At 40.1% G+C, this 25,637-nt stretch overlaps 1 protein-coding gene across 1 annotated transcript in view; it reads right to left on the bottom strand.

Moving 5' to 3' along the window:
- LOC126195014 (serine/threonine-protein kinase grp) overlaps window positions 1–25,637 on the bottom strand; it is an 87,930-nt gene that overhangs the window by 39,749 nt on the left and 22,544 nt on the right. The window contains exons 4-5 of the mRNA XM_049933441.1: window positions 15,034–15,098; window positions 10,007–10,132 (exon numbers count right to left, since the gene is read on the bottom strand). Coding sequence (XP_049789398.1) covers window positions 10,007–10,132; window positions 15,034–15,098 — 191 coding nt within the window. The remainder of the gene's footprint in view (window positions 1–10,006; window positions 10,133–15,033; window positions 15,099–25,637) is intronic.

Genomic DNA, 25,637 nt, shown 5'->3' with positions numbered 1-25,637 from the left:
CTGCGTGCGAGCGAACATGTCGCGCTACAAGATGGCTGCTTAGAGCCAACCAGCTGTTTCTATAAAACGACGTCCTTAACCTGTAGAATACTATAGCTGGAGAGTGAGGCTACAGAATTAGGTTTACTTAAGGGGGGGGGGGAGAAAGGGGGGGGGAAGGGGGGGGGGAATGCTCTGCATGAAATTTACAAATGGAGGAATCTCAATTGAGAATTTCATAAGCATCGTCATCTACGAAGATCACCAGACAAGTTCTTCGAATACACGTGACATTCGACTATCTCACCGATAAATTAAATACGAATGGTTTTTTTTACATGATCAAGAACTTTTAACAGTCAATAAATGGGGAGGAATGACTATTACATGACTAACTACACTACATACAAATATAAGCGCAAACAATTCGATGTGTGGACTATAGGTAGCTGTGGTGTAGGGGTAGCGTATGCATTTTATAATGATGTGTGAGGACAAGGTCCCGAGTTTGATACCTGGTAATTCTTATATTTTTACTGACTCAATAATGATTTTGTATACTAAGTTTTACGTATACTGTTTACACTGCATCGCTAAGTATATTTTTAAGGTCTTGCCAAAGAACTTAACCTTCACACCTATCCCTATATATCACACACATTTAATTCCTAGAAAATTACAATGAACCATGAAATTTTACAGATATTGCATGTTGCGAACGTAGTTTGTCAGCAGTCAGTGTTAAGGCCAAGTGTTTCAATTACTCTAAATAGTCTGTAAAAGTGAAGCTTACAAATTTTTTGAAAAGAAAGTCAAACATTTTGTGTAATGATTTGACTAAAAGTATGAAATAAAAAATATTAGGGAAACGTTTGATGCACCTCATTTTCTGGTCATGATTTCGAGAATCATTCAAAGGCACGTACAATGTTTCTCAGATCTACTCATTTCTTTTACACAAATAATTTCATAAAACATTTGAGTGATTTCTTCCATTTTTTAATTTCAAGTTTCATTCAGAAAGCATGATCTTACTGACTCCTCGTTTGCCTTCCTGACGCATTTGATTCGATGGAAACCATTTTGACGTTTAAATACCGCACCAATGTATCTTTTTATGTGCAAAATAGCTAGGTCTTTAACAGATGACATTTTTGACACTTCATTTAAAGCAGCTTTTCGTGAAATATTTCAATTTTTCCTCAGCTTATTAATTAAGTTTTCATTCATTACCCTGTTTACTTTCAAGCAGTTAAATATTTTCAAGCCAAACTAGACCTTATGCTGGTCACTTTGATACTCCATTTACCTGTTTCTCTCCATGTGTGTGCCTATGAAAATTTGGACAAAACCTCATGGTGTAAGTTATAGGGAAGTTATAGAGTCTAGTTTTCGCTCTGCTTATGCGTTTACAAAAAAAAAAAAACATTGAGTGTTAATCATATGATAAAATAGTCCTTCCTGCGTGCTGTCATATCCAAAAATCGTTGTTTTCAATATCTTTAACCTTTTATGAGATACAACCATTTTTACGACCACTTGATTCCCGAAGTGCAGAAAAGGTTTGGATGTCACGCGAGCGACCAGTCCACAGATATAAGAACCAATATCTCAAGAATGACGAGAGATCATTCCGGTCTCAACTTTAAATACAATGTAGATATGTTGGTTACATTTCATACGCAATAATGTATGGCCTTAAATGAACGATACGGAAAGTCTACACAATGTGATTTTATCTCTGCAAATTCTTAATTTTGTGCAGCCACGTACTCAATTTCGTGTAGCACACTAACTATGATGAATAACAAAAATAAATTCTGACCTTTATCATTTAAGGATATCAAGCTATAGGTTGAGGAAGAATCAAATTTTTTCGCCGAATTGTTTTCTTGAAATCGGATTTTAAATAATTCATAGCTACCGTTGCGTCCGCTCCACTGCTTTGCTAAGAAGACACGTGACTGTCTCTCTGTGTCGCGCATGCTGCAGCGACACTGATGTCGCTCACGTAGGACGCTTCCGTAACTACACCTGGGGTTGTGTTTTGTTGCCTGAAGCTGTTGCGCGCTGTTGCTCGCTTCTGTCACTCACGTAGGACACGACCTCACACGAACACAAACTTGACTAGTTCTACAGAACAAGTCCAACAGTTTCCATTTTCTGGAGCCATAATATCAGCAGCTACTCCAACACAGGAGGAAACAAATCTTTTACTTGCTATGTCTCCTGCTGAGAAGCTACTCATTACGAAGGATGAAGTTGGTTCACGTGTGTGTGTGATGTAAAAAACTGTCACAGCAAAATTTTTATTTCTGCTAGAAGTATGGTACTTCTTTCAATATGGTAGATATTTAAATTGTGGTGTCACCGCCAGACACCACACTTGCTAGGTGGTAGCCTTTAAATCGGCCGCGGTCCGTTAGTATACGTCGGACCCGCGTGTCGCCACTATCAGTGATTGCAGACTGAGCGCCGCCACACGGCAGGTCTAGTCTAGAGAGACTCCCTAGCACTCGCCCCAGTTGTACAGCCGATTTTGCTAGCGATGGTTCACTGACTACATACGCTCTCATTTGCGGAGACGACAGTTCAGCATAGCCTTCAGCTACGTCATTTGCTACGACCTAGCAAGGCGCCACATTCAGTTACTATGTCTTCTGAACATATAATATTGTGAATCATGTACCATCAAGAGCGACGTTCATCATTAATGGATTAGAGTTAAGTATGAAACTAATTACGTCCGCTCTTTGAATTCTCATTCCTTGTCATGTTCCAGACCTCATGTCAGTATGGTTCTTCCCTCCTCACGCCAGCCTGCATGAGCTAACACGTGCATTTCGGCCTCCCCTTTCAACGCGGTATTGGCTCTTTAGCCAACACAACGTAAGTAATGGCTGCAAATTAGTAAAGTTAGGGTAATATTTTTATAACTGCTGACTTTCACAAAGTAGTAGACAAATCAGTTTTAGGATTATTACGAACAAACATTGCTACATTTGAAGAGATTGACTGCATAGCGCATACAGGTTAAACAATATGGGCCCTCACACACAGGTTTTAGTCACGTGACCGAGTGGGGCACATCTGAAAGCACGCCTGAATGGGTGAAGAACCATGAGGTGTTGGTGAATGGAGTGAAGTTTAGGGATATGTCCTTACAGCTGAAGTAAAATTCTTTGTTAGAGTTCTTACCAGCCAAAGCTACAAAGATTTAACTGAGGACTGAAACAATGAAAAGTTCTTTGAATTCTAAAAAAATACTCTGGTTTTTCCCAGTTGTGTCTGAGCATATACACCCTGTTTTATTTAAGAAATTGCTGAAAATTACAAGGAAGAAAGGCATGCAGACATCCAAGTCAATTCTTTTAAAGATTTCCCACTGTTACTGCCCTGTTGTCATATAATTATCATACACATCATAAAATATGTAAATGGAAATAGTGTCTTGATCTGGAATAGAAATGAGAGACCTTGCAGATGAAGAAGACTAAGGAGAAAAGGATGTTTAAGCATAAGATGGTGCTGGTAATAGACCGATTACTATTACTGTCACACAACGCAGACCGTAGTCAAAGCTTTCTGCACCTTGGCACTATTTGATCCAAAGGAAATGAAATCAAGTTTTAGCATCACAAAGTTTGTAAATAAACTTAATCAAGACGCCTGCCACTACACTTACTGTCAGACGCTTGCTTCAATTCCTTTCTACAATGAAGTCACAGTTTGCTTCGAGAAAAATGGTTTGCAAAAAAACACGAACAATTTATCATAATCGTTGGTCTTTAAATTCTTATTTATATAGTCTTTGGGTCTCACTTTCCACAATCAGTGTTGCTCTTTGTGTATATTCATAAATTCCATAAAAAAGTCCTTTGTCCAACAAAAAGAATCCACCAAGATCGTGTTGTGTACTAAGTTACTGACAAGAACCTGTCCAAATGTACACAGTACCGTCGCACATTTATCCAATTAGCATATGCAAAACCACCACACGCCAGGTATGTACATCTAAATGTGCTGGCAGGTGCCAATGACGAAGGCACACCCGACACAAGGTCAGTAAGAGTGCCATCAGTGTACACAAATGTACTATCAGGAAGTTCCATGCGAAGGTCATGTAACAGAAGGCGATATAGGAGACTGGAGTGGTGTCCTTGGCAAGCTAATGAAGACGAATCCAAGGCAGTGAAGGGTTCACAGCCACTGTGAAAGCTGCAGGTAGCGTGAAGTTAAGCTGCCAGAGAAAGAGCCGCAAGCAAACTCCAAGAGGTAACAGAAGAGGGATGCACCTCGTACCGGCGATCAAGAGAGTCAGCGAAGGAGGCATAGGATGGGTGCCCACGTGTGGCAGACAAATGGCATACATTATCTGCTGAAGAAAATGTCACAACAGTTTGACAGCGGTAGTTTGTGAGCTTCTGCATGCAGACACTCAACAGGCACCAGTGGCCAAACAGATGCCATGATGGTGGATAGTACTGAGACAGCGTAGGAGGGATGGACATGTGGATGCATTCGAACGGACAAGGGACTGGTACAAATGGAGGGGGGTGGTTAGGTCTGCACTCATTGAAGTACCATTGAGGACACTTAGGACATTGAGGGACCTCATACAGTGGAGGATCAAGAAAGTTTCCTACTGAACATGAGCCCCAGAAATCTCCTCGTTTCAACAAGCAATAGGCCCAAGGTGTAAAGATGGTGGGAGAAACCAATTGTGCCGCCAGAAATTCACACAAACGGTCTTGTCAGTGGAAAAACGAAAGCTACTGTTGAAGCTCTACCAGTAAAGATGATCGAGACATTGCTGAAGGTGCCGCTCAGACAGGTCCGTGGAGAACTGCAATAGGTGGCAAAATCGTGAACAAAAAGGGAGTCGAGATGCCCAGAGGAAGACAGGCCATTATAGGGTTAAATGTGATAGCAAAGAGGATGACACTGAAGATAGAACCCATAGACACACATCTCAGTAAAGCTGTCGGACAAGGCACAACCCACACGTACCTTAAAAACTGGGCTTTTTAAAAATTCCTGAATGAAACAGGGCAGGCAGCCACGGGAGACCCACGTGTAGTACGGAGGATACAAGTGTTCCAGCAGTGCCTTAGGCTTTCTTCAAATCAAACACATGGCCAGAGTCTGGGATTTCTGCAGAAAACCCTTCATGGCATGAGTGGACAAAGTGAGGAGATTGTCAACTGCAGAATGTCGTGCTTGAAATCCACACAGTGCAGTGGTTGGTAAATTGCAAGACTCAAGCCACCATACCAGCCGGGCACGAAAAATACATTCCTTCACCTTGCAAACACAGCTGGTGAGAGAAATGGGGCAGCAGCTAGAAGAAAGGTGTCCTTGCTGGGCTTAGGTATGGGTACGACAGTGGCTTCATGCCAGCGCCTGGGAAATGTGCCCTCTGCCCTGATGCGGTTGTACATATTAAGCAAAAAGTGCTTGCCCGGAAGAGAAAGGTATGAATGTGAACAGTGTCTGCCCCTGGGGTGGAGGATCAGGATGAAGTGAGAACATAATCTAGGTCCCTCACAGTAAAGGCGGCATTGTAGCACTCATGATTCTGAGAGGAGAAGGGTATCGCCTGGGGCAGCTCCGCTCGTTTCCGATTGAGGAAGGCAGCATGATAATGAGAGGAGCTCGGAATCTCCGAAAAATGGCAGCACAAGATATTGGAAATAGCAATAGGGTCCACGATATCACCTGCTACTGTGAGGCCAGAAATTGGGGAATGGATCTTGGTCCCAGAGAACTGTTGGAGGTTGGCCCATACGAAGGCAGAGGGAGGGGAACTGTTAAAAGGACTAGTGAAATACACCTAGCTTTTTTGCTATCCCAAAGAACGCAAAGACACTGTGCACGTGGCTGTTTATAATTGGAGTTTGCCATTGTAGGATAACAGTTGAAAACACAGACAGTACGTATCTGTGTGCGACTTGCATCACAGCATGCCTCTGTACACTAAGGAACTGGGACTTGTGTTGAAGAGGAAGTGCAAGGAACGGAATGTTCCGCAGTGATAGCGCCAACGTTTGTAAGGTATTCCACCTGGTCATCACATTTGGGGAAATCATCATCAACGTTTGCCAGGGAGGAGAAAAGCTTCTGGTTGGCCTTAGTAGGCTGCCATTTGGGTGTGCAGGGAGGTGGGGTAGGAATCACAAACAGATAGCACACGGGAAATGGTCGATTGAGTGTGTCAGAACAGGCCACTTGAGATGATGAGCAGTGCAGGATAGGTCCAAATGGGAACAGGTGTGCATGGAGTCTGAAAGGAATGTGGGTGCTCCTGTGTTAAGGCAGAGGAGGTTAAGTTGATTGAGAAAGTCAGACAAGAGGGTACTTTGAGGACAAGAGGAGAAGGGAGGGAGGGGGGGGGGGAGAAGGAGGTCAAAACAGACCGGGAAGAAATGTGAGAGCTCAGAGCGGTCGTGAGGATGCAATTTTGTTTCCTAAAGGCAGAGAACAAGTGGCCGCTGTGATTGTAAGAGCAGCCATAAATCCTCTTTGTTGGATTGAGGGCCACGAACATTCCATTGGAGTCTTAAGCAATGAAGGCGCATGCCAGCCTTCGAAGACACTGTTACAGGGCACAGAGACAGGAGAATCCTGCACCATGAGGTCCATAGAAGCACCGGCATTCTTCTGCTGTCAGCCTAAGGAGTCAAGGGCAGAAAATCGGTTGGCGGTGCACATCGGCGACGCAGAGGTCGGCCAGGTGAGGGTATCATATGGTGACACCGTCAAAGAGTTCAAGATGGGGAAAGGAAAACTGTTTGCCTTTTAACTTCTTCGAAACTTTCCAGTTAGCAGATGAAGACTCAGGTGCTGGTTGGCTGGAGGGACATAGGAACTCTTCATGGCAGTATTTCTTCTGTCCTTTCTGGCCTGCCGGTTGTGTAGCTGATGGCTTTGTCCCGTGAGGCGAGAGTGTTGTGTGGCATATTGCACAGCTAGAGGACAAGATGTAACACTACCATGACGCTGGCCGATTTCACAACTGCACTGCTAAATCTGAGGTTGCATGGCCATTTCCTTCATGGAGTGAGATTTAGCAAGAACAGTACTGTAGATGCCAGATGGTAGACTGGAGGGTTTCTGACCATCCAACACCTTGCAAGCGACTGGGTAAGGTACTTTTTCCTTCACCCAGATCTTGAGCACAGCCTGCTCATTGAGATACAAGGGACACTCGTGGGAGGTGGCGGCATAGTTGCCATTGCAGCTGATACAGGAGGTGGACAATCGCCCTTGTGAGTGTCCCTACCACAGGTTACACATTTGACCACGTGTCAACAGGACAGCCAAGTGTGGTTGAAACAGTGTCACTGGTAGAAGCACACCGTGTTCAGAATGTGCGGTTTGACTGTGATAACTTAATGGCCTGCTTTGATCTTATACGGAAGCACCACTCTACCAAAAGTGAGAAAGGGAGTGCATGTGAGCACCAAGAAGGCATCTACCTCTCTCATCACCCAATGGACGACGATGTCACCCTGATCAGCGAGGTAGGTTTCAATTTTGCCTCTGTCAGATTATCAACCAACCTAGTTTAGATAACACCATGGGAAGAGTTTTGGTTTCGATGGACCTGGACATGAACAGACACCTTTCTGAATAATAAACGAATTTACCACTGCGAAGGACTGGCTGTCTGCAACACATGAAACCACGAGGAACCTTGGTGCAGTTGGAAGGGTCTTTGAATTGTCAGCCTCATTCAGTTTACGTTTCGTAGCCACTGACCGAAAATCATTGGTTCATTGTGATAAAATCTCCAGGATTGTCCATGTCTCTGATGGCACACTCCTTCCAACGGGGGGCCCCCTTTAGAAGAGGGTGCACTCGGCTTAGGTGATTGTTCAAACCTCAGGTGACACCGCCCGAACACTTGACAGAGGGACCAATCTGCAATTTGGGAAGGTAACAGCGCAAGCTATCACCCTTCCTGGGCCTAGCCTTTACCAGGGGTACGTGTGAACCCTACCTGTCGATCCGGAGCTGGGAATTATGTGTTACCCCGTCACCTGTTACACGTCAGATGCATGGGCCGGCCTTCAGGAGCGCACAGGGAGGAGGAGGAAAGAGAAATCTCAAATGCAAAAGCTGAGGAAGGTTAGGAGAAGATGAACGTAGAAAGGAAAAAGTAACATGGGAGAATATTCCGATACTGACTACCGAAAATGCAGAATACATTACCAGAAACAGTCCAGACATGTTCCCGAGGGGAAGGGAAAAAGAACATCAAGAGGACACACACACACACACACACACACACACACACACACACACACACACACACGGAAGGGAAAAGATATCGCAAAGGCTGGGGCCCGGTAGTAATGTAGCACGAACCCACCAGAGAGCAATGAGCCCTCTGGGGCGATGTTAGGAGTGTCCGTTATGATGGCCCCTAATGTCTTCAAGAAATGGAAGAAGTCCATGATTAAGAAAATCATGACGTTTCCTCTTTGGCTTCGATCAGATGCCCATTCGGAACGGAAAGGAATTTAGCTTTCAGATCTCTTTTATACCATTCACAATGTTTCCTGAAATAAGGGAAAATAGATTGAAGAAACATACAGTTAGCATCATCAGTAGATGACTGGCAGTGCCTTTTTATCTATACGTTTTCTGTTTGTAGTTTCGGCTTTTAACAGCACCATATGAGAAAAAGAAAAACAAGGCACTACCACACATCGCACAACAGGAAGAAATAGAATCATCCATGTCGTCTAGGTGCCAACCTCCCAAAATACCTCTTTTTTGAGAGTAAAAAGAGAAATGGGCCCCTTCCACCCTTCCAGTGCCTGAAACAATTTAGATATGTTAGCTGTATTTCGTACACAGCAATTCAGCCATAAAATACACCAAATTTAAACCGGCCAGCAACTAAATTTTTCACAGCAAACTTTCCAAAATATGAACAGTGTCTTACTTTATAGTTATCATAATAATTAAAAGATCCAGTTGATTATCAAGCCATGGTATCTTATTTTGAGATGAGTAAAAATCAAATTTTTTACCGAATAGTTTCCTCAAAAGTGAATGAGGATGACTGCATAGCCAAGGAAATGCAGCACATCTCAGAACAGGGTTTTTTTAATTTTTTTAGCGGAAAATAGTCTTATCACTTTCATCTCACTGCGAACCACGTTGCTTCCACTATGTTTCTATGCAATCCACCGATGCTGGTTTCTTCTGCACCATATCAAAAGTATAATCATCATCATGACGTAGCATATTGCATTTATTATCGACTCAGTATGAACAACACCTACACTGTGGAAGAAGTGTACTAATGTCTTGAATGAAAAATGGATATGAAGTAGTTATGTGAAAGGTATTGAAATATTAAAGCAGAGCACTGGTTCTACAACTTACAAACAAAAGCATTTCTCATAAAAACATCCTTTTGATAAGATTATAAGTTTTCAATAGTTCATGAGCAACATGAAAACTGCACTTAATACTTAATGTCTTAAACAAGATGTTTAAACATTAACTGTATAGCTTTTATACATACTTCAGGGAGTGAATTAATACAGTTGGATGGATAAAAATCGACTCACCAAGCAGCGGCAGGCGAGAACACACACACACGGGTTTTTATAAGCAAGCTTTTGGAGCCAGCAGCTCCTCCTCCTGGCAGAAGGGTTGATGGGGAATGAAGAGGGGTGACAAAAAGGACTGGAGAGGTTCAGGAGAAGGAGTAGTGTTCGCAAACATCATCTAGTCAGGGGAGACTTACCAAACCGGATGAGCAGGAAAGACAGATTGTTGGCAAGTGTTCTATCATCGCTTGGTGAGTAGATTTTTTTATCTATCTAATTACATTATACTGTCAGAGTGAATTAATATTTTCAAAATTTATTTGGCACACTTGGTTGGCGACCTACCTTTGATACACTGAAAGAAAGAGTGCAGAAGATAGGGGAAACTGGTGTGAGGTGGAGGTAAGAGTTGCATATACTGTGATGACACACTGTATATGACTTTCACATGGACGTACCTTGCCCTGCATCCTGTACACTGTAGCCATTCCAAAATCAGATATTTTTAAATTATCATGTTCATCCAGCAGCAGATTCTCTGGCTTTAGGTCCCGATGTGTCACTCCACGGCTGTGGAGATATTCCTGCAGTTCAAGTAATGTCCCTGTATAAAATCATAGGCACCAACTACAAACAATGGTGAAATATGCAATACAGATGTTTTGTAAGGTGGGGAGGGGGAGGAGATCTAACAAGAATCTTAAAGAAATTTTATTTTCACAGGTAAACAAACATTATGAAATACAATAAGTAACAACATGAGATGCACAAATGAAACACAGTGAAGGTAACGGCAATAAGGACTGTGATAGGTAGAAATATTAACCCTTTTAGTGCCAGACGTTTTCTCAAAAGATCATGTTAAAAGTGCCATGCGATTTTACAGTAAAATGCAGACCTCTGCCATACTTGCAATAAAATCTAAACTAATGCATAAAGGAATGTAATTTTTTTTTAATTTTTAGGGAATGCTGCTGGCTACAGTAATATGTGCAATACACATTGTCAAAGAACATATTTTCAGAGAAAAAAAAAATTATTTTCATGATGGGGTTTATCGAAAAAAAAAATAAAACTTTGATTTCAGTTTACTCTGAGACCCATCAAATGATGATATACTCAAAAATTTCAGGTATATATGTAATCTCTGTAGTTTCCTTAACAAAAACACCATAAAGGAATACAAAATTTTTTTATTTCACTAAGGAAAAAATAAAAAAGAACATAACATTACAAAAAAAAAAAAAAAAATTGTTTTGCTCTGAACGTGTTCTCAGTTCTTCAGTCATAAATCACTGACAAATGTGAGGTTGCAGTTATGACAACTACTTGCACACATGCTGACCAACACATGAAGGATGCAGTCCTTTCTTGCAACAAACACATACTGTTCGTGAACGCCGCTTCTTATCCTTCGTAGAACAAACACTACAGTAGCGTTCCTTTCTCCCTGGAAGAGTCTCTACACCATATACTGTTGGAGCAGGTACATTTATATCTATTGCACTTGTGGTTGCAGTCCTTGCCTGAAACCACTGTTTAGAAAGTTTGCAAATGACTATGCCGTTAAACTTCAGCCGTGTCAGTGGTATGTCACTGGGGTTTAGGCTTTCCTTATACAAAACATATGCATTCAGCAACATCCTGGCAATTATGCTCAACACTACCTTCTTCCACATCTTGACAGTCCTCCTCTCATCTAAATACCAGTATGCAATCATATCAGGTGAGTCAATGCCACCCATATACTTATTATATTCAAAAATAACATCCGGTTTCTTGACCGACTGTCAACTGCGAATTGTCTTTTCTGATGATGTAGCAGAGGATGATGTACTCACAAGGAGGACTGGATTTCTCTGTGATTTCTTCTGTCTGAAGCCACAGAGAAGTATAAAAGATTTCTTGAAAAACTTTAGCTGACCTACAGCATAATTCGACAGAAGACCACGTGGCAGGAATTTTCTGATTCTTCTAATTGTTCCCGTTAGATAAGTGCCAACTGAATACAGCTTTTCTGCCAGAGGAATAGATGTAAAAAAAGTTATAGCAAAACACATGGTAACCTTTTTGCATGTAGCTCCCAAGAGCTAGTAGTTTCATGACGACTACATATCCCAGGCCATTCTTTTTTATTTCGTTTTTGTCATCATCACTTTTTGCACCACGGTATGCATAAAACCCCAGGCAGTAATTTATGACTGAATCACACAGCATCCAAAATTTGACTCCCCATCTGTGATGATGTTTATTCGGAAGGTACTGGATTAGCTGTGAGTGCGCCTTTGTCCCAAAAAGACTTTCATCGACACTCAGTTGCTGGTGTGGAGTGTAGTAGCGACGGAAAACATTGCTGGCAATATCCACCAACACCTGAAATTTGGCTGTTGGATCATATAATGGGTGACCAGGAGGGTGAAGTTTCGAATTGTCTACAAAATGGAAAAACCGCAGCAACAACTGAAACCTGTTGTGTGAAAACATTTGCGAAAACCACGGTGTCAACAGGTTTGCATCAGTTGACTTATAACTAAAAATCGTCAGTTTTTTTATCAGTCCCATATTCAAAATTACTGCTATAAAAGCCCTCATTTCTGCTACAGTTGTTGGTTGCCACTGTTTGATTCTCGAATTTGGCGATAAATGCATTGACTGAATCACCTGGCGAGTGTATCTGTTAGTCTCTGTCACCATAATCGTAAAAAGCTGCAGCGAGAAGAACAAATTGAAAAAAATCAATTGGTGTGGCGTTTGCTGGTATATGTTTAGGGCCTGGAACTTCTGCATACACAAAGCTTGGAGGAAGTGGATTATCTGATGCCTCATCCATTACTTCAACGAAAGTATTTGCACTGCAATTTAGTTGTGTTTGGTCCTCGTCGTCATTTTCTGACGCACAATCGTCACTTGAAGAAGAAAACGACGAGTCCTCTTCTCCACCTGACATCTCATAATCTGATTCACTTTCTGCAAATTCATCTTCACTTCCACTACTTATCATATTATTGTCTAAATCACTTGTATCGAACCGTAACTTCTTACTTGACGATGCCATGCTGCCGCGAAATAGTCGGTAAATATACACCACCAGAGAAGTTTATTTTACTCGAAATAATGCACTGACAATCGAAAAGAAGATCGATACGCTGTGCCTTCGACCTTCCTTCTGCGTCTTGGCTAGGAAATACTAACAACTTTGCCTTCAAGCGCGGAAAAAATGAATGAGAAGGGCATCACGATCAGATCGTTACTGGCATTTTTCGCCGAAAATCTGGATCTGTGTGTGTGTGTGTGTGTTAGTCAGACTAATCTCGTGTGAGAACCAATGTCCAATAATGGAGAACACTATTACCATACACTTTGGGTTCAGCAATTTTGTTTTTAGGGTAATTTAACAATAGGGTGAATTATTGAATTATCATATATGATAACTCTTCATAGTTATATTGACAAACTGTGTCCCTAATATAATCCACACAAATCATGTGGTCATTCAGGAAATGTATTGTAGAAGGATGAAACATTAGGGTCTTCAGAACTATTAAGAAGGTCATTTACATAACAGAAGCTGGTAATGTACAAGGATGGCAAAGGCAATCAGCCTTGGGCCTTCAGAGGAATCATTCCAGTAACTCCTACTACACTATACAATACTAAAAAAGGGGCCAACCAAAACACAAAGTGTACCATATTGTAAGAACTAAAGTTTGTATAATAATGAAAGAAACTGGTACACAATGTAAAAACAAACTGTATGGGGGGGGGGGGGGGAATAAAATAAAATAATTAGTTTTCTAGATACAGTTCTATATTGTGACTTGTCCGCCCTTCTCAATTTTCCGACAATGCTGTGCTCCAAACACACTTTCTCAGAAATGTCTTCCTAAAATTAAGGTCAATGTTTGATAATAAGAAACTTCTTTTCACCAAGAATGCCAACTTTTTCCTCCGCTGATCTGCTTTTCACGTTGCCTTTTATGTTTATTATGTGTTATTTTGCTTCGAAGACTGTACAATTCCTTCCCTTTGTGTAATTCATGGTCTCAATTTTTATGTTTTACCAGTCCTCCTCCATCAATTAGATTTTTCTAAGACTTGTTTGCACCATTCTACACAATATGAGGCATTATCTATGGCGACAAATCCTGTATCTTTCAAAAAGTCTTGCTTCTACTGTCAAGGACAAGTCAGAACTTCCTCTGGTGCCTTTACCATTCCCGAAGCCGAACTTCTCATCCAATCGAACTTCAACTATTTTTTTAACACCCCTTCTTCTGTACACTATACTCATTAACAAATTTGACACATGAGCTGTTTATCTGACTGTATGCTAGTTTTTGCAAGTATCTGCCCTCACTATCTTTGGGATTGTGTGGACAATATTTATCCAAAAATCTGGTGGTACTTCTTCAGTATTAATTTCTACACACAAACTTGGGTAGTCACTTCCCTATTGGCAAATTCTGAAAGAAATTGGTCTATACCTTCATGTTTGATCACACAACTTTCAAAGCTCTGCTGACTTCTAGGCTAATACTGGATCTCTTATAATTTTCATATTGACTCCCAATTTCTTGTTCGATCATTAGCAGATAGTGTCTCCATTCGGCACCCACTTTCTACAGACCATAATTTTAGATAACATTATTGGGAAGAGTGATCTTTCATTAACGTAAAATTAGTGAAAAAAGTCTACCACACTATCATTTATTACAAATGTGAGCAATTTTAGCCTCTAATAATTGGCCATCATCCGATACAGCACCATCTGGCTGACAGTAATGACGCTTGAACAGTTGTGCTGACCCAGTTGATTTTGCAACTGGAGTCAGCACAGCTGTTTGAATCACCACCACCACCACCACCACCACCACCACCACCACCACCACCACCACCCAGATCGAGTACCACCTGAAGATGGCCTACAACTAGAGGCCAAAACCACTCATTTCTTTAATAAATGACAGTGTGATGGAGACTGTTTTTACCAACTTTTCTTTTCTGTATGTATTACAAACAATGGCAACAATCTTGAGAAATGACTTATGGATTTGTAAATATTTGTATGCATAATTCCAAAATTTTAATAATTTTATATTATAGTTGATTTGTTTAGCTTCCCACTGACCCCAAGTTGAATAAAACTAATTAACAAATAAAAAGATTTAACAGTCCTTTACTTTTTGCCCACCTTTCCTCCTGACATCAATTTGTGAAATGAACCAATTTCCAAAATTACAAGCTAACAGGCAAAAATATTTTAATCGCATTTCATTACTTACTTTCTTACATTAATTTTTCAGAAACTTCTGTGACATGAGGGCAACACAATTATTTTGGGTGATTTTTAAATGAGCCCATGTCTAGATTGAATAATGCAGTACCTTTTTCATCTTTTTCTCCCCTTCCTACCACATTTGGACCCCTGACACTAAGTGCCTGTTCATAGTCAGTCACTAAACTCATAAATGCAAAAAGAACTTACCACGCCTGCTATTAGCTGCTTGAAATATTTCTGTGCTTCCCAAGCATTCATTCCGTGGTCTGGTTCTACAGGAAAGATAAACATTATTAGAATTAAGTGCTTAAGCGTATTATATACATTCAAATTCAGGTAACAGATGGTATCCCACATAAAACCAGTACACCTCTTTTACCAGTTAATCATCTAGTTAAATTGCGTGTGAAGTGGCAACACTGTCTCTAGAGTTGGGTACACTGCATTTTATTTGAATGTTGATTGAGTATGTGTTTGTGCTTCAGTATGAGAGGTTCACGTTATCAAGTTGTTGCGGAAATGGGGCCATTTGCAGTAGAACAGCAATCTGATATTGTTGAGGGTTACATAAAGACAGGCTCCATGAAGACATGTCAAGAAATGCTTCAAGCAAAGTATCCTGGTAGGAAACACCCCACAACCAGCACTATTCAAGATCTGTACAAGAAATGTACAGCCGTCTGGATTTTTCAGACTGTGCAGAGGAATAAGGGACCCACCGTGAGGACTCCTAAAACTGCAGACAGAATTCCTGTGGACGTTTTGAGAAGTGCCCAGAAGTTGGTGATAAGGTTATCAGAGCAGGTTGGTGTACCTCTTACATTGTGTAATAAATGATATGAAATTATAAGTATATTGTGCAAATGTCATGCAAGAGTAGACATGTGAGGGTGGTGCAGGTGGGGTGGGGGCGTGCACGAGCGAGACAGACCACGCTAGCTTTATCTCATGTCCCAAGAATTGCAGGTACTGGTCACAGTGCAACCCTAATATTCTGTATGAAGAACCTCTCCTCTCAGAGAAGACATGTTTGATGTGCACTGTGTGGCATGCATACTATTGCCCCCATATTTTTCCAATTACCCCTTAACAATGCCTGATATCTAGATATCTTTGAATCCATGTGCAATTAACAAATGCAGAGCAGCTTTTTGCAGTATTCCATGAAGATGTAGTAACTGCTCACACATACCAACCAAAGTATGGCCCACAACATGTTGCCTGAAGTCAAGACTTGTCTGCAGAGGCCTCTGACCCCAAGGCCCCATTATGTGAGTTTTACTTATGGGATAGACTAAAAAGCAAATTATGTGCCGACAATCTTCGCACAATAGATGATTGTAATTGGAACATTACTATAGAAATTAACAACACATCTGCAGAATTACTGTGTGTGTGTGTGTGTGTGTGTGTGTGTGTGTGTGTGTGTGTGTAATTACTTTAATCTTGGGTGTGAGGTGTACCAGTTTTATGTGGAACATCTTGTATCGATACAGATTGAAATTTCGAAATGATAGAAGCAATCAGTCATCATTTCCATTCTAGCTTTATTAAAGCAGATTCAGAATTTCAATTAGCTACTAGCCAAAATTTAGGTATCTACTTTAATAAGCTAGAAATGGAACGATTGACTATTGCTCTCTACCATTTTAAGATTCTTATCTCAGTCATCGACCGCATTAAACTTTCCTAATGGAAGGTTATTTGACAAATTCAAATATTGACAAGTAAACATTTACAAAACCTTACGCTTATAATTTGTTAATTTTATAATAAAATGTTACACAACTTACAATATCGTGTTACAAATGGTTTGCCCAGTCATTAACTCTCCCACTGCTACAAATGTGCTCTCTACATCCCGTGGTCAGGGTGTCTTTAGTTACGGCTTTATTACTTGTCATCCAATTTTTCAAAAACAATTTGGTGAATTTCTTTTGATATCTTACAGTCATATATTTTCACTAAATAAAGAACTGAATTTCGTTACCCGTCATACAAACTGCACTGCATCAAATTAAACAACAGTTTCTACACGCAGCCAATAAAAAATAATTCCCAGAATTCCCATACAAAAGAACACTTTTTCATGGGTAAAGTGCATTTTGTGAGAGTCAAGTGACCATATACTGTACTTCGGCATTGTAAAATATAAATCCTTTGAATGGTAAAAGTTTTATACAGTGGCAAAGAACATCCCAGCTCTTTATTTGATAAGATGTGATGTGCAGCAACATGTACACCATACATTTTTGTATTACGGAAGTATAAATACGAATTCCACCTAACAGAGCAAAGTAGCTTCTAAAGCACTGAAGAGAGAGAGAGAGAGAGAGAGAGAGAGAGAGAGAGAGAGAGAGAGAGAGATTGTATTGCATTGATGGCGGGGGAGACTCCACTTGGCTAAATTTGGCTGCCGATTTGCAAGTCTTTCCAGCTAACGTCACATTGGACAACCTGCATATCTATGGTGAAATGGGGACAACACAATACCCAGTCCCATAGTAGAGAAAATTTCTGACCCAACTGCGAATCAAACCCAGGCCCACTGCATTGCAGCCTAATGTGCTCATAACTCAGCTAATGTATGAGACTTTCTGCAAATAATAGCACACAGTGCGGTACATATGTTGTATGATAAATACTGAACTTTTTATTTATTAATTGAGATATTTACGTAAATCGTTCGCAGCAGTGAGAGGTCGGCAGCTCAGGACACACATGCAGGAAAATCCAAGCAGCGCGTGTACACAAATCGACAGCACCGAAAGGGTTAGTAATATTTAATTACATTTCACAATGAACGACTTAATGGCTTTTGTAAAAAGACCCTATTTTAGTACAAGTAATGTCCAACAATGCCTTATTTCTGGTTCCACATAGATGGGCATGTGACTGTTCCATACACACATTCTCTTAGGCATGCTTCATTGTTTAAGAGTATGCAAGAGATTAGATATCTATACCACCCCACATTCCACGTGTTGTACACACACACACACACACACACACACACACACACACACACACGAAATTAGTAAACTTTGTATAGACGTAGCTTTGTTGTAATGCCAGAGGACTATAAGGATTAATGCAAGTTTCAACTGTCTGGAGCGCAAACTGGTGATTCTAAGCTCCGTTTCCTGAGTGCGTGCAACATAAGGCATACAAACCGATGTCACGATATTAGAAGTACCTATTTGTGTGAGCGTATTTACTATGTATATAATTATAATCAATGAAATATTTGTGAAGAATACTTCTGCTGAATGTGACAAATTTAATACCACAAATTAATATTTCTCACTTGACTACAAAAGAATCTGTACATTTGTGTCTGATACGATGACAACTGACACTTTATTACTATGCACGCAAGTAATTGTGTTCCAAAAATTATTCAGTGATAGTTAATCATTATTACGGAATAGAAGTGATATTTATTATTTATGTAATAATTATTAGAGATTCCTATTCTGTTTAAATTAATAAAGTATTTTTCCCTTAGTGTCAGATGCACAGATCCTTTGAAGAGTTGGCGAGACCTTTAGAGAGTTCGAAGGAGAAATATCAGCACCAAAAGACAAATCCAGCGGTGAATACGATGAAGATATTGTTTTAGCACCAGGAGTTTAAAGTGGTGGCGATTCACGTATTACTGTTTTAGATACTGTGACTGAAACATGTTACGTGTTCCCATTTACCACCATACAGATGCATTTGGTGTATTAACACTGCCAACAGCATTTGAAGAAGCACTTTGCCAGTGAAAAAAGACTGTTATAAGGAACAGATTTAGGAAAATATTCTCTTATTTTAGTCTCTGTTCTCCTCTAGTAATCAGTCAGGCTTTGGGAACAGGAGTGACAGAAGTAGCACAGAAAAATGTCAAGGGTGCAGCTTTTTGCAAACAGAATTACCAGTACGTTTAAAGTAGTTGTAGACATTGATAAGAGATCGAAAAATAAATATTGCGAGATTCATTGTCTACTAAATACTGTCCGAATGGGCTGCATACTAAATCCTACCAAACAGGTGATGAATAGGTAGTTCCTTTCTGGGGCAACACAATTATGCAGAAACCCCAATTATTGTGGCCTCGGAAAGACGTTCTATTTGTGTAGTTCCAGTTGGATTACAACTTGACTTCATCAAGTATGAAGGGAAAAGTGACACTATATTGGAAGGCTTTGATTACTTTAACACTGGAGGGGGCCGGTAAATACGACACTGCCAACTGCACTATTTGCCGTGTGTATAACTTACATGGTCTCATAGTTCACATCAGTTGAGTTACTTAGCTCTGTCTACTCAGTCTTCAGGAACAATCCAGTCTTTTGGAGTTTTAAGCGAGAGCCATCACCAGTCAGATTTAGAATGAAGAAAGCAGGTCTGAGCTCTGTTGATAAATTTATTCATGGTGATGGACAATTTGTCATTACTAAACGATAGTCCATGTATGCTAAAATAATGTGCTTATGAAACATTTACTTACTGATATTTTACAATTAAATTGTTTCTGTATCGAACTTACTAAATAAACAAATATTGTAAATTATGGAGTCATGCACACTGATTTCACAAATGTCTGCCTTCAGTACTAATTTGCCATAATATGAGTTTCTCAAAAACCCAAACAAAAACTTTTGAATAGTGTAATGAGATCGACAGGAAGTGCAAAATGGCTAATCAGGGATTGCTAGAGGACAAATTTAAGGACGTAGAGGCTTATCTCACTAGGGGTAAGATAGATACTGCGTACAGGAAAATTAGAGAGACCTTTGGAGAAAAGAGAACCACTTGTATGAATATCAAGAGTTCAGATGGAAACCCAGTTCTAAGCAAAGAAAAGGAAACAGAAAGGTGGAAGGAGTATATAGAGGGTCTATACAACGGCGACGTACTTGAGGACAATATCCTGGAAATGGAAGAGAATGTAGATGAAGACGAAATGGGAGATACAATACTGCGCGAAGAGTTTGACAGACCACCGAAAAACCCGAGTCGAAACAAGGCCCCCGGAGTAGACAACATTCCTTTAGAACTGCTGATGGCCTTGAGAGAACCAGTCCTGACAAAACTCTACTATCTGGTGAGCAAGATGTATGAGACAGGCGAAATACCCTCTGACTTCAAGAAGAATATAATAATTCCAATACCAAAGAAAGCAGGTGTTGACAGATGTGAAAATTACCGAACTATCAGTTTAATAAGTCACAGCTGCAAAATACTAACGCGAATTCTTTACAGATGAATGGAAAAACTAGTAGAAGCGGACCTCAGAGGAGATCAGTTTGGATTCCGTAGAAATATTTGAACACGTGAGGCAATACTGACTCCACGACTTATCTTAGAAGAAAGATTAGGGAAAGGCAAACCTACGTTTCTAGCATTTGTAGACTTAGAGAAAGCTTTTGACAATGTTGACTGGAATACTCTCTTCCCAATTCTGAAGGTGGCAGGGGTAAAATACAGGGAACGAAAGGCTATTTACAATTTGCACAGAAACCAGATGGCAGTTATAAGAGTGGAGGGGCATGAAAGGGAAGCAGTGGTTGGGAAAGGAGTGAGACAGGGTTGCAGCCTCTCCCCGATGTTATTCAATCTGTATATTGAGCAAGCAATAACGGAAACAAAAGAAAATTTCGGAGTAGGTATTAAAATCCAAGGAGAAAAAATAAAAACTTCGAGGTTCGCCAATGACATTGTAATTCTGTCAGAGACAGCAAAGGACTTGGAAGAGCAGTTGAACGGAATGGATAGTGTCTTGAAAGGAGGATATAAGATGAACATCAACAAAAGCAAAATGAGGATAATGGAATGTAGTCGAATTACCGTATTTACTCGAATCTAAGCAGCACCTGAAAAATGAGACTCTAAATTCAAGGGGAGAGAAAAGTTTTAGGCCGCACCTCCAAATCGAAACAAAGTTGGTCCATTGTAATATGAGACAATTTAGGTCGAATGAATGACGATACAGCTACAGTAGTTTGGTTCGAGATGTAAGCTTAGCAGTTAAGCTTTACCAGGTAGCCATTGCTGTGTGTCAGGCGCTCCGTCCGTATTTAAACGGGTACCCTTCCTTTTTCACGTGCTTCGGCTGGTTTGAATTTATTGCTTATTTTTCTTTGATCTGATAAGCGCCGTTCTCTTTGTTATAGGTGTTTACGTAACTCTAAGATGAAGATGCATTACTGTACTGTGTCATGCATTGTTTGTCGCATTCTGATAATGAGCATTTACGGCCTGTCGCCGCTCACAGCAAGGCTTGCTTTTGTGCGTGCTACCGCCGCTTACAAAAAAAAAAAAAAAACAGAGAGAGAGAGAGAGAGAGAGGAATCGTCTCATTAGCGAAACAATGGCAAGAGACTGCTAGTTGTTGTTACTTACACTGCTGTTTTCTTTGATAATGATCAACAAGAACCAAATAATAGACTGCGTATGATAGACGATGTTCTGAACGAGAGTTTAGCGAAAATTTTTCTCCGTTTGAAAATCTTTGCAGACGACTCTTTAGTACATTACATTCTGCACAGAAATTAGAGTCACCTTAGATTTAAAAATCTAATCAATTGCCGTGCTTCATTTCCGACTTAATCACTATTCGGCATAAGAATAATACGAATTTAAACATGACATGATATGTATATTATTCTGCGTTTGCTGTTGAATCACTCTAGTTTTGTAGTTTATTAGGCAGACGGAATTTAAATGCGATAGCAGCAAACACGAAAGAATAAGTGGCAAAATGTTTATATTCATACTATTCTTATGGTGAAGAGTATACTGCATGTGATTCAAAATTCATAAAAGTTCCTATTGGGTCATTCCACACCAAGTGGTCTAAAACTGAAAAAAGTTCCCACCATCATGGTCTCCAATTTTCGTCAAATTTTAACTGTAGCTTTAGTCAAGTGCTGAAGTAAGTTTCCCAAGATTTCAGGCCTCTAGCTGCAATAGCTGCTGATCTAGACCCCCTTGTCTGAAGTGTACTTAGTCCGTGTGCATGCAACATAAAAAAATGTCATATTTGGAGTCTAATAAAATCGAAACTAATTCATAAGAATGGTTAGTAAGATGCGACCCTGTACAGTTTTTTTTGCTGATTCCAACGAAATTATTTATAACATTACTCATGCAAACCCCGGTCAAATAACTCGACTCAAAGTATACTTCAAAATTTGTCATGACACAACGCGACAAATTTTGACCAATATTAAGACTGCAATGATTTCCTTGCAGTTGAAGATATGGACTTGAACTTTTGGCCAAGCTTCATGCTTGTGCTAGACATAATGCAGCCGGATTTGCAATGATCCAGGCCATATGGTCGCCCTGCAGTATCTCTTCAAATTAGGCAGTGTCAGCACAAACGGTAAAATTTACCAAAGTTTCAAGCCAATTACTAAAAAATAGTTGGCCTGAATCTGCTTGTGAATAGTATCACCTAAAAGAGAAAATCTTGCTCTACAAGACTGACATTTGTTTTTTTTGCAACGCGACCATTAAGTACTCATTAACTCACATCAAAGTTGTTATATTTTGTATGCGCGATGCACTAATTTTTCTTCATTTCTAGGAATTTGAATCTTAATAGTCACTTAGAATTACTGATATAATTGGATATTTCATTCGTGTTTTATTCAGTGATTGGCCAGTGAGAGATGTCAGAAGTTAATGAAGAAGAAGAATCGTTGGCCCCCTGTTCAATTGGAAAAGATGCTGCTGCATCAAAGTGCCATGTTATCTTCTATGCTAAGAAGACTGGATTCAAAGCGTTTAGTGATTTCACAGAATGTGACCAGAAATTGCTTGTTTCGCGTTCAGAAGCCAAACTTGACGAAAATTCCATCATTTGCTTCCACCATGAAGCCCTCTTCCTACATGAATATCAAGCGATGCAAAAGAAATGTTGCAATCCATTCAAGAAGAGGAATCACAATGTAAAAGCTGGACTTAGACTGCTTGATAATGAAACAGCTGCCAAACTTTGCCTGTTAAAGAAAAAAGAAGTGATTGATATAAAACCTGGTCAGAAGCTTTGCCCTCGCTGCATGTCGGCACTGAACCAAAAGCTAGAAGATTCATCATCACTATCAACCCAATCTGAACAAGATTTCACAACGGATGAAACTGAACCAGCCATCAACAAAAGTTTATCATTTATTGGTGCTTCACCATTGAAAAGAAGACAACTAAGTAAAAGAGATAAGCCAAGCTATGCAAAAAGAAAGATCTTGGATGCACAAAGTTTAATTGGGAATCAAATTGCTGCTGCTGTAGGAATCAATTACGATGAACAGCCAAGTTCAAGTAAAAGTCGCCCATGCAGTAATTGTGCAGATCTTGATAATCTTATAGAAGAGTTGAAAGAAAAATGTAAAGTGTCAAATCGTAGGACAAAAGTTCAAATATTGACCTTGGTTCCAAGAAGCTGGACAATTAAAGATACGACAACAGCATTTAATGTATCAGAAAGAATGGTAAAGCAAGCGAGAAAACTGAAGAATGAGCAAGGTGTTCTAGCTTTTCCAGCAAATCGGCAAGGAAGGAAGCTTTCAGATGAAGTTGTCCAGAAAGTACATGACTTTTTTCAAGATGACGAATTCAGCAGACTTTGTCCAGGGAAGAAAGACTGTGTGCCTGTGAGAATTTCAGGAACAAAGGTGTACAAGCAAAAGCGGTTGTTGCTTTGCAATTTGAAGGAAATGTACGTGTCTTATCAGAAGCAAAATGGACCAGAAATTGGCTTCTCAAAGTTTTGCGAGCTTAGACCAAAATGGTGTGTTACAGTTGGCTCTGCTGGAATGCACTCAGTTTGTGTCTGTACAATACACCAAAATGTCAAGCTTATGCTCACTGGTGCATCAATCAATGAAGACTACAAGGAAATTCTTAGCAAAGCTGTTTGCAGCTTGGAAAACAAGGATTGTATGCTTCATCGTTGTGAAAACTGCCCTGGTCCAGAAGGTGTAGAAGCAGTTATTGCAACATATTTTGAAGATAATGACCCTGAAGAACCGATTGAGTACAAACAATGGATTCATACCGACAGGGATACTTTAGAAACAAAGCAGCTTTCAACAGAAGAGTATGTTGAAGATATTGCAGCAAAAATTTGGAACCTGTCTTGTCATCACTACATTGCCAAGCATCAAAGCCAGCACCTGAAAGCTCTCAAAACTGATTTGAAAGAAGGCGAATTCATAATACTAATGGATTTTGCTGAAAACTATTCATTTATTGTTCAAGATGCAGTGCAAGGCTTTCACTGGGAAAACAGTCAAGCAACAGTTCATCCATTTGTAGTCTACTACTGTGAAAACGAAGAGGTGCAATGTGTGAATCTTTGTGTTATTAGTGACTGCCTTCGACACGATACGATTACTGTCCATGTTTACATTGGAAAAGTAATCAATTACCTGAAGATGCAATTTTCCAAAATAAGCCACATCCACTACTTCAGTGATGGTTCAGCTGCACAATATAAGAATTTCAAGAATTTTCTCAACTTATGCTATCACAAAGAAGATTTTGAAATAACAGCAGAATGGAATTTCTTTGGAACAAGCCATGGAAAGTCGCCTTGTGATGGCATTGGAGGCACAACAAAACGGTTGGCAGCAAGAGCAAGTTTGCAACGTCCATATGAAAACCAGATTCTAACACCCAAAGATCTTTTCAACTTCTGCAATGATAATATCAATGGAATCAAATTCTTTTTCATCAGCAAAGAGGAAGTTGAAGAAGAAAAAGCTTCTCAAGAAGAAAGATTCCTGCAAGGGCACACTCTAGCTGGCACAAGAGAAAACCACCATTTTTTGCCCATTGATATGACGACAATTCAGGTCAGTAGAGTTTCAAATGATGCGACATCTTTTTTGGCCAAAATTAGTGCTGCTGAACTAGTAGTTCAAGTCATGGATCTTCAGCCTGGGCAGTATGTTGCTTGCATTTATGAAAAGAAATGGTGGATTGGAAACATCGTTGAAATCTCAGTCGAACAGAAAGATGCTTTCATAAGCTTTATGCATCCTCATGGTCCTGCAAGTTCATTTTATTGGCCCTTAAGACGTGATACTTGCTGGATTCCAGAACAACTTATCATTGGTGTTATTCCAGCTCCATCAGTGACATCATCTGGTCGGCAATACAGTTTTCCTGAAAGCATTCTCTTGCAAATCAACGATGCTTTCAGAATGATGAAGTAACTGAGGAAGACAGGCTTGGGAACCTGCATAAAGAAACCCACAATCAGGCTTGGGATCCTGTGGTAAAGACACCCTGTAATCAGGCTTGGGAACCTGCAGTAAAGATACCCACCCGTGGCTGTTACTGCATGGCTATCGGGCGTGGCCCCTATGGCGATGGGGATGCTGGTTTTATTGTGATAACCAGTAATGGCTCAGCCATCATGGACCAACGCAGGGCACTGCGCACACAAAATATAAGATACTTTGACCTGAGTAAATAAGCACTTAATGGAAGCGTTGCAAAAGAAAAATATATCCATCTTGTAGAGCAAAATTTTCTCTTTCAGATGATACTATTCACAATTAAATCCAGGCTGACTATTTTGTAGTAATGGGCTTTGAACTTTGGTAAATAAAGCCATTTGCGCTGACACTGCCAAATTTGAAGAGATTTTGCAAGGCGACTATAAAGCCTGGGTAGTTGGAAATCCAGCTGTATTATGTCCAGCACAAAGATAAGACTTGGTAAAAAGTTCAAGTCCATATCTTTATCTGCAAGGAAATTATTGCAGTCTGAATATTGGTCAAAATTTGTCGCATTAAGTCACGACAGAATTA

Source organism: Schistocerca nitens, chromosome 7 (assembly GCF_023898315.1).
Source record: "Schistocerca nitens isolate TAMUIC-IGC-003100 chromosome 7, iqSchNite1.1, whole genome shotgun sequence".
NCBI classification, from domain to species: domain Eukaryota; kingdom Metazoa; phylum Arthropoda; class Insecta; order Orthoptera; family Acrididae; genus Schistocerca; species Schistocerca nitens.
The sequence above is the reverse complement of the archived record's forward strand: the minus strand, read 5'-3'. Positions and strand labels throughout refer to the sequence as shown.